The sequence below is a fragment of the Lepisosteus oculatus genome, chromosome 4, assembly GCF_040954835.1.
Source record: "Lepisosteus oculatus isolate fLepOcu1 chromosome 4, fLepOcu1.hap2, whole genome shotgun sequence".
Taxonomy (NCBI): Eukaryota; Metazoa; Chordata; class Actinopteri; order Semionotiformes; family Lepisosteidae; genus Lepisosteus; species Lepisosteus oculatus.
In genome coordinates, this window is record NC_090699.1 from 3,092,177 (window position 1) to 3,105,338 (window position 13,162).

The following is a 13,162-nucleotide window of genomic DNA, read 5'->3' on the forward strand; positions in this document are numbered from 1 at the left end:
CCTGCTGGCCCACACGCTGCAGGGCAGAGCCAGACAGCAGGCTGGGCTCACTGGCCTGGAGAGAGAGACACAGCAGGCTGGACTGCTCGCAGTAAGAGCTCACACCCGGACAGTGAAATCCTCTGCACCATGTGGAGCTGTGACACCCCTCTGTCAAAACACAGCTGGAGGAGATCCTGGAGCCAAATAACTCCCAACGATTAAACAGCTGGATGGGCCAGCTGGCCTCCTCTTGTCTGTCACCATCATGCTCTGATCTTCTCATGCTGTGTGAGTGAGTTAGTATTTTATTGTTTTGATTATTGGGAACACAAACAACTGGATTGACTTCACCTGAGCAGCTACTGACATCGACGTTTATTAAAAAACTTCTTTCTGTCAGGCTGAGTCCAAAATGACACAGAAAGTCACTTCTCTTACAACACCACACCTTCCCCAAACAACAACCACCAAAGCCGTTTCATAACTGCAGTTCTAAACCACTCCCCCTGACAACCCTAATCACACCCCTAACAACCACACCCCCTAATAATCACACCCCCACAGCTCTGTGCAGATCCAGGAAGTGAAACTCAGAGATCAGTTTCGTTTTACTAGAAACAGCCTCACTGCAGCTCCTTCTCTACTGCTCCTCTCTGTGCAGTCTCTACTTGTCAGAAAAATGGCAGAAGGAACTTTTCCATTTTCTCAGGACCAGTTCAGCTGCTCAGTGTGTCTGGATTTGCTGAAGGATCCAGTGACTCTGCTCTGTGGACACAGTTACTGTAAGGGCTGTATTAAGAACTGCTGGGATCAGGAAGATCAGACTGGGATCTACAGCTGCCGCCAGTGCAGACAGACCTTCACCCCAAGACCTGATCTTCACAGAAACACCATCCTGGCTGAAGTGGTGGAGAAACTGAAGGAGACAGGGCTCAGTGGTCCTCCTCCTGCTCACAGTCCTGCTGGCCCTGGAGATGTGCTGTGTGATGTCTGCACTGGGAGACAGAGGGGAGCTGTGAAATCCTGTCTGGTGTGTCTGGCCTCTTACTGTCAGACTCACCTCCAGCCTCACTATGAAGCTGCTCCATTGAAGAAACACAAGCTGGTTGAGGCCACAGGACAACTGCAGGAGAAGATCTGCTCCACTCATGACAAACCGCTTGAGGTCTATTGCCGTACTGACCAGAAGTGTGTTTGTTATCTTTGTGTAATGGATGAACACAGAGGCCATGATACTGTCTCAGCTGCAGCAGGAAGGACTGAGAAACAGGTGAGGACTTTGTGTCTGTTCATAAAGTGTCTAGTACAACATGTAAAAAGGATATTTAAGATATTTGGGGGCTTTAAGTGATCTCCAGACTGTATTTACTGTATCTGTAATGCTGGATCTCCACTGCTGAGTCCTGCTCATGTACTCAGCTGTGATCCACACTGTTGTGTCTCTGAAGTGTCTCCTGTTCTTCTGTCTGTTGTTCATTATCTCCTCCTCTACACCTTGTGGTGTCTCCGGGGGAGAGTTTATGTAAATTAAACCACACTTTTCTTTCCTGAGATCCGTGGCGTTTCTTCCTCCAACTGTCTTCCGAATACAGTCCGTAATCCGTTCCCTTAGTCCTGATCCGATCCAAGTTCCAAAAGTCTGTAATAAAGCCAATCTGCGATGTATCCTTAACCAGTGTCCGTAATCCAAAACCATAAACCTTTTCTCCTTTCAGTAGTCCGTTATTCTTTAGCCCAATCCTTAACATGCACCTCTTTCCTCTCTTTTCCTCCAAAATGCATTCACCTTACCGGCTTCCGCCCTGTTCACTGCCTCCGGGGCACTTATATTTCGGCTCCTGATGCGGCTCAGCTGTGTCTCGTTGTTCTCCATTTCCTGGTCAGCTGATTCTTTTTGGCCGCCATTTTGCTAAGGTCCATATTTAGTATTTTCAGTGTTTCGTTAATGAAATACCGGTTAGAGATGACCCTTCCCCAGGTCCTCTTACAACCTTCACTGTTTCCCTCTTTACGTTCCTCTTGAAGCACCAGTGAACCTGTACAACTTCACACAGCACACTCAACACCTCTAGAGCAGACTGCACCCTCAATAATGCACAGCACTCTCAACACCTCTAGAACAGACTGCACCCTCATTAATGCACAACACACTCAACACCTCTAGAACAGACTGCACCCTCATTAATGAAGTCCTAATTTAATTTCACTATAACTGTATGATCAATAATAATAAACTATATTTTTATACCTTTAAAAGTGGCAAAGCAATTTACAGCACAAAAAATGCACAGTGAGAGGAGAAAGTAGAAGGGGGTTTGGAAAAACAGCAGAAAAGCAAAGAAGCAGAAACAGACCCAGTTAAATTAAAGCTCTTAATGAATAGAAGATTGTGAGTCTGGATTTGAAAGAGCTCAGGGAAGGTGACTCTATGATATCCATAGGGATACAATTCCAGAGCTCTGGGCTGCAGCAGGAGAAGCCCTGTCACCCAGAGTGCTGGCTTGGGGGACAGACAGGAGACCAGAATTAGAAGAGTGAAGGTTGTGAGGTGGGGAGTAGGATGATAGTAACTCTGACAGGTACTGAGGTGTCAAGCCATGCAGAGGGGATCATGAGGACTTTGAAGTCAACATGAAACCTGATAGGAAGCCAGTGCAGGGACTTCAGGACAGGAGTAATGTGATCACTTGCACTAGACCTGGTCAGAATTCTGGCTGTCATATTCTGGACATACTGAAGTTTGTTCAGTGTGGGTTTAAATACCCCAGCGAGTGGAGCTGTACAGCGAGTTACTGTAGTCAATATGAGTAAAGATGAAAGAGTTGACCAGCTTTTCAGCAACAATTAGATATAACATAGGACGCAGCCTGGCAGTATTTCTGAGGTGGAAGAATGATGTTTTGATATTTTGTTGCACATGTCAAGCCTGGATCAGATATCGCCCCCAAGTTATTCAATTGTGACTGTGACTCCAGTACAGTGTCATCCACAGATAAGGATACTGCATTGGTGTGCCAAGAAGCATGACTTCTGTCTTGTCGTAGTTTAAATGAAGGAAATTGTGAGTCATCCATGTGTTTATGTCAGAGAAGCAATTAGAGCAGAGACATGTCAGTGTCAGTTTAGTATGGACAGACTGTACTGCAGATTTGAGTATCATCAGAACTCATACATGCTGAAGGGTAGGGGCCCAGTGTCAACCCTTGAGGAAGACCAGACTTAATGAGTCCAATTTCAGAGCTACAATCGCCGAGAGAGACAGAGTGAAAGTGATCAGTGAGGTAAGACTGGAACCATTGAAGAGCAGTGTCAGAAACTCCAAACACAGTCTCAAGACAAGAAAGTGAGAGGTCATGGCTGACAGTGTCGAAAGCAGCACTGAGCTCAGTAAGAATGAGGACAGAAAGAGAACGAGAATCAGAAGCCGTTAGAAGATCGTTAGTGACTTTGACCAGGGCACTTTCTGTGCTGTGAGGTTGTCTGAAACCATATTGGAGTTCAAAGAGGATTATTTAACTGAAATCTAACAGCACACTGTAAACTTTCTGCATGAAAAGGTAATGAAAGGGTATGAAAGTTGGAGAGAGGGTGAAAGTTGTTCAGGCTGTCCAGAGCCATGACTCTCTTTCTCACACAGGGGTAACAGCAGCAGCTGTGAAGCCACTGGTACCACATCAGTGCTCAAGGATTCATTTATTATACTGAGGACTATGGGGCAGAAAGCAGAGAAACAGGATTGAAATAAAGTGCTGGGAAGGGGATCTAATAGTCAGGTGGTGGACCTCAGACACATAAACCAGTGAACTGTGGTATAATACCTTCACCTGCTTTATTAAATATAAGACTCACGCTGGGCTCTCATGGAGTCAATCTGACACAGAACATGTTTCCTTTTGTCCTCTGAAATGATCTGAATTTCCCCAGAAGCAGACAGGATGTGAGATGTGGTCGGACACAGGGTCTGCCTGGTCCAGAACCTCATCCAGCGGTCAAGCACGTCAGCCACAGGGTCTCCTCTGACCACTCAGAGAAACTAGTGGCAACAAGGCTCATCAGCACTGCTGTAGTCCTCTGTTTTGAGATGCCGAGAGCAGTCAGGACACTAGTGTATATTGAGATGAATGAAATCTGAAATCTCTAGATTATGAAGGAACAAGTAATAGGTTTATTCTTCTTCAGGTGTGAGAAGGCTCCACGGCCGAAACGTTGTGTTTTCTTTCTTCTTTTTTTCAGTATTGAATAAACCTATTGCTTGTTCCTTTGCAGCCTACGCATGCTGACGCAGCTCCCCACCTGAACTATCTCTAGATGATGTTTTATATATAATTTGAAACACAATTATCTTGTTTTTACATTTCACCTCACATACAGATGTGCAGACCCAGGTGTCAGGTGTCTGCTGCGCTGCACACGCTGCCGGTGTAGATTAGACATGAAACAGGAGCATGTCAGACAGGAGCAGGAAACACATCTCATGTGGATAAGACATCAGCCAGCAGCCATATCACCCTGCAACTCACAACTGGCAACCCACTGAAGCTAAGCAGGTGTGAGCCTGGTCAGTACCTGGATGGGAGACCTCCTGGGAAAAACTAAGGTTGCTGCTGGAAGAGGTGTTAGTGGGGCCAGTGGGGGGCGCTCACCCTGCGGTCCATGTGGGTCCTAATGCCCCAGTATAGTGACGGGGACACTATACTGTAAACAGGCGCCGTCCTTCGGATGAGACGTAAAAACCGAGGTCCTGACTCTCTGTGGTCATTAAAAATCCCAGGGTGCTTCTCGAAAAGAGTAGGGGTGTAACCCCGATGTCCTGGCCAAAATTTCCAATTGGCCCTTACTAATCATGGCCTCCTAATAATCCCCCTCTATGAATTGGCTACATTACTCTGCTCTCCTCCCCACTGATAGCTGATGTGTGGTGAGCGTTCTGGCGCACTATGGCTGCCGTCGCATCATCCAGGTGGATGCTGCACATTGGTGGTGGTGGAGGGGAGTCCCCATTACCTGTAAAGCGCTTTGAGTGGAGTGTCCAGAAAAGCGCTATATAAGTGTAAGTAATTATTATTATTATTATTATCAGGGATACAGAGTGTGGATTTCCCAGGGTGACTCTAAGGGGTGTCTCTGTGATGTGATTCTCTTACAGCAGAAATGTCCTGAGTGTCTCTGTTTCTCCACAGAAGCAGCTGGGGAAGACACAGACACAAACCCAGCAGAGACTCCAGGAGAGAGAGAAGGAGCTGCAGAAGCTGAGACAGGCTGTGGAGTCACTCAGAGTGGGTATTTACCAGAGGAGTGGACACACAGACACACATTTCCACAGCTGGACACTGGACAGTACCCTTTGGAAACAGAGCATACAGCATAATGTAGTTTGAGTGTTTTCCTGTGCAATAATCCACTGTGTGTCTCCTCCCTCAGAGCTCTGCAGGCACAGCAGTACAGGACACTGACAGGATCTTTACTGAGCTGATCCGCTCCATTGAGAGAACACGCTCTGAGGTCACACAGCTGATCAGAGCTCAAGAGAGGGCTGCAGTGAGTCAGGCTGAAGGACTTCTAGAGCGACTGGAGAAGGAGATCACTGAGCTGAAGAGGAGAGATGCTGAGCTGGACCAGCTCTCACACACAGAGGATCACATCCATTTCCTCCAGGTAACATCACTGCTCTGTGACTCTGCAGTACAGAAGGGTGTCTCTCACACAGAGCTGCTCCTGGCTTCTCCCCAGGAATGTGTGTTGTGTTTGACTGGAAACTCCTCTTTCTCTTCCCTGATTCAGAATTTCCAGTCTGTCTGTGTCCCTCCTGGAGCTGGAGACTCACCCAGCATCCCTGTCTGTCCACACTTCTCTCCTGAGGCAGTGAGGAGAGCTGTCTCTGGACTGAAAGAGCGACTGGAGGATCTTTGCAAGAAGGAATCAATAAAGATTTCCACAACAGGTTAGTAGAGAAACACACTGATGTCTTTCTGGATAGCTTATATATTTCCTGTTTTTCTCTTATATTGTCAATGAATTTTTTGTGCAGTGACTGTATTTATCAGAGCAGCTTATCAGTCAATGATTCAAATTCTAGGTGAAATGTCTTAAAATCTCCAGTCTCACAAATCTTTATGACAGTAAGTGTGTTGTTATATTGTGCTGTATATAGTTTAACAGGAACGTTTTAATAGGGGCTACAGTCCCAGTCCAGTAGAACATGTTATTCCTGTTACTCTGTTACTGCAGCCCTGATGAGACATTTCTCTGTGTGTCTCCCCAGTGACTGAAGTCTACAGTCTGCTGACTCCAGAGCCCGGGTCCAGAGCAGAGCTTTTAAACTGTGAGTCTTTTTTCACAACACTTCCCCTCTGAAATGTACCTGGAGCTCAAACACACAGCAGGAACAGTGATACAGAAATTGATACACACTCTGACACACACACACTGATTCACACTCTGATACATGCTGATACACGTCTGAATTCAGAAAGTCAAGCTTGCAGACAGTCACTCTGTGTGGATCAGAGACACACTATGTCAAACACACAGATGGACACAGAAGTTCCAGTGGGTGTAGTTTATTTAAGAAAATGCACTTTATTACAACAATGTGCAGTGCACAGTGCTTACAGAGAATACACTTCTGACAACAACTTTTCTACAGAATTTAAATCGTCTCAAAAAGAGTGATTTAAACCACTTTTGCAAGTGGTCAGTGAGGCTGGTTCACACAATAAGAGCCCCTCCAAGCCTCCTGGGTGTTACCACTGGCTGCAGTCCTGGCTTTGAAACTGCGATTGTCCATTTCTCAACAGGATCACTAAAGAACAGGTTTTTCTGGGTTTTCTTCAGCCCTCAGTCCTTTCCAGTGCTCTTTTGCTCTGATGAAAAGTTCAGCAGTTCAGGAGTCGTATAGAAACCAATGTCCTCAGGCAGCGGACTTGGGGCGACCTGGTGCTGGGCGGGTCTCAGGACATCCGAACGTCAATGATGAGCCAAGGGGAATGAGAGACCCGGAAATATATATCCCCAGAGACAGAGACACCGGAAGGACAGCAAAGCACAAGCTTTGCTTGGGACAGGACAGAGTAGGAGCGCCCTTTGGCTGCAGAGGGCATGACACCTCTCTGGTCACCAGCTCTGGTGCACAGTTATCCAGCTGAGGGCCTTCAGCTTGTTGTCTAGTCCTCTGGGTTGAGTCTTTACCCAGGTCTCCCATGGGATCGTCAGCCCCTCCCCGGTGACCTGTAGGATCATCTGTCTCGCCCTGGTGACTAGTTCCTCCTTTCTCTTCCTTGTATAGTGCCTTTTGTTGGTGCAGAGCTCTTGCTGTCTCATGGCCTCATACCTCCTAGTAGGTCTCCGGTCAGTTTTCTGCTTTAGGACTAGTGTTTGACACCGGATCAGATGCTTCATTGGGAGGGAGAACCACAGCCTGACAAAGTACTGAGAATTGTGACTGATGGGGTCCAGCCCCTAGTGACAGAGGTTGCAGAAGAAGATGCAGTGGAGTTTCAGGGGGAAATTCGGCACATCTCTCCCCCTTCCTCACTGTCTGGCACATCTGGCTCCTTGTGATGTACTCGTACCTGTTCCACCATCCCTTGCAGCGCTTGTCTGAGTCTGGCTGACAGAGGGTACACCACGACCAGGTCAGCTAAAGCCAGCAGGGTGTCTGCCTTCAGCACCCTCACTTTCCCCATGAGAGTCAGCGTGAGAGTCTTCCACAGGCCCAGTAACACGTTGACCTTGACGGTCCTCTCTGTCCAGTTTATGTTCTTGTTGTCCTGGCTCTGGAATGAAACCACCAGTATCATTAGGGGCTCCATGCAAAGCTTGAGACCTTCTGGCGGCATGTTCCTGTCCCTCCAGGGTCCAAAGAGCTTGCCCTTGCTCTTTCTGTTTATTAGCCTCAAGTCTGAGGCTCTGCAGTACTTCTCCCTGACCTGCAGCCCACTCTGCAACCCCCTGTCTGAAATCAGGAACAGCATCATGTGTACTGGGAGATCTTGAGGACTTCCCCTGTGCCTCTGCCTACAGCTCTATAATGAGAACATAGAGAAGAGGTGAAAGAGGACACTCTTGTCCTTCTCCAGATTCCTGGGGGATGAAATCCCAAATATGTCTGTTCATGTTGACCCTACTACCCACTTCAGAGTACAGTATCTCTGTCCAGCAGCTAAAACTTTCTCAGAATCTGATGGAAGAGCTCTTGTTCCACCTCCACCAGGTCTGCCGCTGGGGTGTCCCAGAAGCAGGTGTAGAATTCCTTGGGAAGTCCGTCTTGCCACAGCCCTTTGCCATTCTCCATCTGTCAGAATGTGTCAGAGTCTGAGACCCTGGATTTGTGAATAACTGGAATATTCAGGAGCAGAGCCAGTCTCACAATAATGATGGTATGATGACAGTGCTCTTCACCTGCAGCTTCACAGACACACAGTCTCTGACAGACAAAAAGAAAAAGAATTCAGGACGACACACAACCCGTTACACAGTTTGTTCATTGCTGGCTTGCTGTTTACTGGGACCAACAGTAACAGGAAGCCAACAGCAGGTATAAGTCATCGTAAATGTATTCTGTTCAGTGTTGAAAGAGTGAGCAAACACTCTGTACAGGACATGTTTCTGCAGTTTCACATCAAGAAGAACAGATGTTTGGAAAGCTGTGTCAATTCTACTTGTCACAGAAATGGTAAAAACGACACACGTTTAAGATCAAGATCTCTTTATTTGCCATATACAATCTCTTGCATTAGGAATTCATCTTTTCACATACAGTATCCCAGCTTGCTCTCCATGAGACACAGACACACAGACAGAGAGAAGCTTGGGGTCACAGTACAGCCTGTTTTCCTCAGAGCAGCTCAGACATGTCAGAGTCAGGTGCTCATGGTTAGTTTAAGAGGGGTATTTACTGGGGCTGTAGGGCTCCTCTTACTGGCCAGGGGTAATAACTTTGGGGTCTTTCTCTTCAGCCCAGCTGGTGTTCTCACATGGTCCTGGTCATTAAGAGACCCAGTGGTTTGTTTCACTAAGAATGACACTGGAGTGTCAATATTATTTCACTAGTCCCACCAGAGTGAGTGTGTATTGGGGTGTTTGCCTGCGATATTGGGGACCTCGTTTCAAACAGGAGTGATCTAGAGGGTGTCTGTGTTTCCAGACTGATAGACTCTCCTGTGGAGTAAGTCAGTGTTTGACACTGTGTCCTGTTCTACACAGAATAAGTGTGAAATATCAGTTTAAGATGTTGTCATGATGGCTTCAGAGTTGCAGTGTCCAGAAGAGGGCGACCTCTCTCATCACTGAAATAAAGGCACTCTGAGCCCAGAAATGAATTCAGGTATTAATAATAATTGCTTACACTTATATAGTTCTTTACAGGCAATGGGGACTCCTCTCCACCACCACCAGTGTGTAGCCCCACCTGGATGATGCAACTGCAGCCATAGTGCGCCAGAACACTCCCCACACATCAGCACCTGTTTACAGTATCATGTCCCCATCGCTATACTGGGGAATTAGGACCCACATAGACTGCAGGGTGAGCACCCCCTGTTGGCCCCACTCACACCTGTTCCAGCAGCAGCCTTAGTTTTTCCCAGGAGGTCTCCCATCCAGGTACTGACCAGGCTCACACCTGCTGAGTTGCAGTGGGCTGCCAGTTGTGAGTTGCAGAGTGATATGGCTGCTGGTGTTTTTATCAATTCATGTAGGTGACTGTGTCAGCCTTTCTAGGCTCCAGGAGTCAAAAAATAAGAGCTGATAAGAATATCTTTGATCTTCACTAGATTGACAGGCAGACAGGCAAAGGGGAGTATTTACTCAGTATTAAGTATTAATAGTTTACACTGAAGTATTAAGTATGAGGAGAGTATTAAGTCAGTATTCATTAGTCATGCGAATAAAGCTTCTTGAATCGATTAAAACCCCCATTCGCTTTGGGCATGTATAAGCCTCGCCCCGTCTGTCAGTGGTCAGAGCTTACTGAGTGACAGCTGTTGTCTCCTATCAGAGAGGCAGACAGTGAGCGCGAGCAGTATGAAGTCAGAATGAGCACCTCTGTTTCTCTCGTCTTTCTCTCCGGGTTTCTGGATGTGTTATTTCTGCTTTTAATTGAATACGTTGGATATTTCTTCGCATTTTCAAAGTAAGTGGGAAGGCTTTCTTATATTTCAGCAAGGTTTTGCTTTTTCCATTATATTTTTTTTCTGTAAAAACTTGCATTACACAGTCTTTGAATTCAGCACTTTTTTATTCTGCGTCGTCAGGAAAATGGTCTCAGAGAAGATGAACGAGCTGCTGAACTGGGATTTGAAATAAACCGGTTTAACAGACAGGCTGTCCAGTTTCTTACAGTATACAGGTCGTTGTGGTGGGTTGTGAAGTGTTTGAAAGCGAGTGGTCGGGCTGTAGTTTCTCCTGCAGTCCGGTCGGTCCTGTGTTTATTAATAATGTCGTTTAAGAAAATAAAGTTTCATCGCTGTGAAAACAAGTGTTTAATGTTTGTATTTAGAGGATATTGGGATCACTCCCATGTGTAATACTAGTGAAACAGTGAAGAAGATGTCGTTTCTCTGGAAGGGAAGAGCAGTCATTAGTAATTGACTGGTGTTTCTCTCTCGGTGTGTTTGGGGACAAAGACATTTCACAGTCTGATGGAGTTGAGTTGGACTGTGATCGGCAGGAGCCTGTTGTGATGTTTGTGTTTTATTCCCCAGCTGCTGTGACTCTGGACCCTGATACAGCTCACTGTGGGCTCAGCCTGTCTGAGGATGGGAAGAGAGTGAGATGGGGAGAGAGGAAGAGTCTCTCTGACAATCCTCGCAGATTTGATTACTGGTCCTGTGTCGTGAGCAGGGAGGCCTTCACCTCAAGGAGACACTACTGGGAGGTGGAGGTGAATGACGGGTGGATAATAGGAGTGACCAGAGAGTCTGCAGAGAGGAAAGGGGGGTTCATCTTCTCTCCCCAGCGGGGTTACTGGTGTCTGAGATCTTACCAGTCTGTTTTCTCTGCTCTCACTGCCCCTGAGACCCCTCTCCCCCTCAGTCTGCGGCCCAGGAAGCTGGGGGTATGTGTGGATATTGAGGAGAGGAAGGTCTCCTTTTACACAGTGGAGTCCAGAGCTCATGTCTACACTTTCACTGACATGGTCTTCCCTCAGGGGGAGAAGATCTATCCTGTCTTCTGTACCTGGGATTCAGATAAAGACCTTGAGCTGCTGCCTGCTGTCAGTGTGGAGATTAAACCCGTCACTAACTCATGAACACAGGCTGACTCTCTCCCAGCTCTCTGTCCACTGCTCACACTGGGAGACGGGTTTACTGACGGGCAGTGAGATGAGGTCAGAAATATATTAGTAATTGTAGAAATGATGATGTTGTGTCGTGTTAAATTTTTTTTATTTACTATAACGCATTTAAACGGGGAAAAATAACATGTACGAGAGAGGGCGAGATACCTCGCTACCAGCCTGCTATACTCCTGACTTGTAAATATCTCTGGAAACCCTCCAGTGTTTTTTTTCTAATTTTTGAGAAAATAAACTTTTAAAAATGAAATCCCGTGTGAGTCTCACCTGCGCGCGCCGGTAACTGTGAAGCTGCCAGAACGGGGAGGGACCCGCTGACGTCAACCACAGCCAGGAGGAATAGGGACTGTGACGCAGACAGGAAGTGGCTCAGGGTGGTTATGGGAGTTGTAGTTTATCACCAGCGCTGTGTCTGTGAGCAGCTACAGACCCTGACAGTCTAGTACACGGCTCCCCTTAGAGTTAAGTTTAATGTTTCAATAAAATCAGTTTTATTTGATCTGTGTCTCAGGGGAAAGTGCGGTATGGACGCGATGTGCCCGTTACTCCTTTTTCCTGCTCTTTTCTTTATTTTAGTTCCCAATAAATCGAGATAATCGCCCGGTGAAAGCTCTGTTTTCCTTCATATTGTAACGCATACGGCCATTAGGGTGTGTAAGAGCCGGCTTACCAGAGCGGTGACGTCGCCGCCCTTCCCTGTGATAGCAGGACCACAGCTACTAAGCTGTAGAGAGATCTCTCTTTGGCTCACCGGGCTGGGTCCTTGTTGAGTGACGTGGGAGTCCTGGGTTTGAGCCCTTGACGGTCGGGGGTCGACCTGATGCGGCAAGGGTGCCCACCTGAACCCCGAAGCGTTACAATATGAAAGCCCAAACTCCTAAACCGAACTCAGGATTTTACATCTGTTTGGTGGCAGCGGCGAGTTTTTTTCTTCACGGACAGAAACTTGGGCTCCGTGTCAGTCTTGTCTTCCGTCCTGCCGTTTGGACATTTCATGTGGACGATTCTCTTTCCACAGAGGGACTGTGTCGTGAGAGGTAGTTTTAACACACTCCCTTGTGCGCTGGTTTGTGTGGTAATTGTGAGACACTCCCTAGAGCAGGCGAGTTAGTAGATGGCTGAGTTGCTTAATAACTGTTCATGTAAGAAGTGAAGTTAAACGCATTCCTGGTGTTGTTCAACCTTGTTTAATCTATATAAACCAGGGTTCCCAATCAGTCGATCGCGGAGTGCTTACAAGTCAATCGATCGCAAGAATGTTTGGCAAAAAACAAATGGGCTATTTAATTATTTACTTTATTCGAGAGCCTAAAATGTCACTCAGATCTGTCCATGTCATGTCATACACTTTACTGCCCTTGTGTGTGTCTCACCCTTGTCGAAAGGGTTGTAAAAGTCTCTTCCCTGAGTGCTGGCTGACACTGAAGAAAGGCTGCAGGAGCTCTGTAATGAGGAGCTGTGTGTGCGCTACCCAAGATCGTTCTCTGGGTTATTGCCGCACAAACCCCGGTGTGTAAAACACTTAGCTGCAGCAGTGTGGGTGTTTAAATGCTCTTGGCTCGTGAACAGCACCCCCCTATCCCAGTGCATTGCCTGTGTAATAGCGCCACATTCAATAAAACCACGAGAGACAGAGATCCACAAAGCTGTGTCGGTCTTCTGTGTAAAATAGCGGTGTGTAAAAATTCGCTCTGAATCTGGACTGTAATTAACACTGTAAACATCCCGTTTGTTTAAAATCAGGTGAGTGTAAATCTGCTGTGTTATTGTCGAGCTGTGGAAGAAGACAAGAAACATATTTTTGAACCTTGTAGGTTTAATTCAGTGTGATGTGTTTAGTACTGCAGAGATCAATGACAATGTATGTATAGAAAAAGGTGAGTG

General features: G+C 46.8%; 1 protein-coding gene across 2 annotated transcripts; it reads left to right on the forward strand.

The window, feature by feature from the left end:
• The first annotated feature begins 368 nt into the window (after positions 1–368).
• LOC138238048 (E3 ubiquitin-protein ligase TRIM39-like) lies at positions 369–11,528 on the forward strand. 2 transcript variants are annotated; one of them, XM_069187860.1, is made up of 6 exons: positions 369–1,252; positions 5,163–5,258; positions 5,404–5,637; positions 5,764–5,923; positions 6,245–6,304; positions 10,686–11,528. In XM_069187860.1, the coding sequence occupies exons 1-6, from the start codon at positions 662–664 to the stop codon at positions 11,231–11,233; spliced, it is 1,689 nt and encodes a 562-aa protein (XP_069043961.1). In that variant the 5' UTR covers positions 369–661; the 3' UTR covers positions 11,234–11,528. The 2 variants fall into 2 exon arrangements, with proteins under 2 accessions (XP_069043961.1, XP_069043962.1); XM_069187861.1 differs by lacking the exon at positions 6,245–6,304.
• Positions 11,529–13,162: the final 1,634 nt, after the last annotated feature.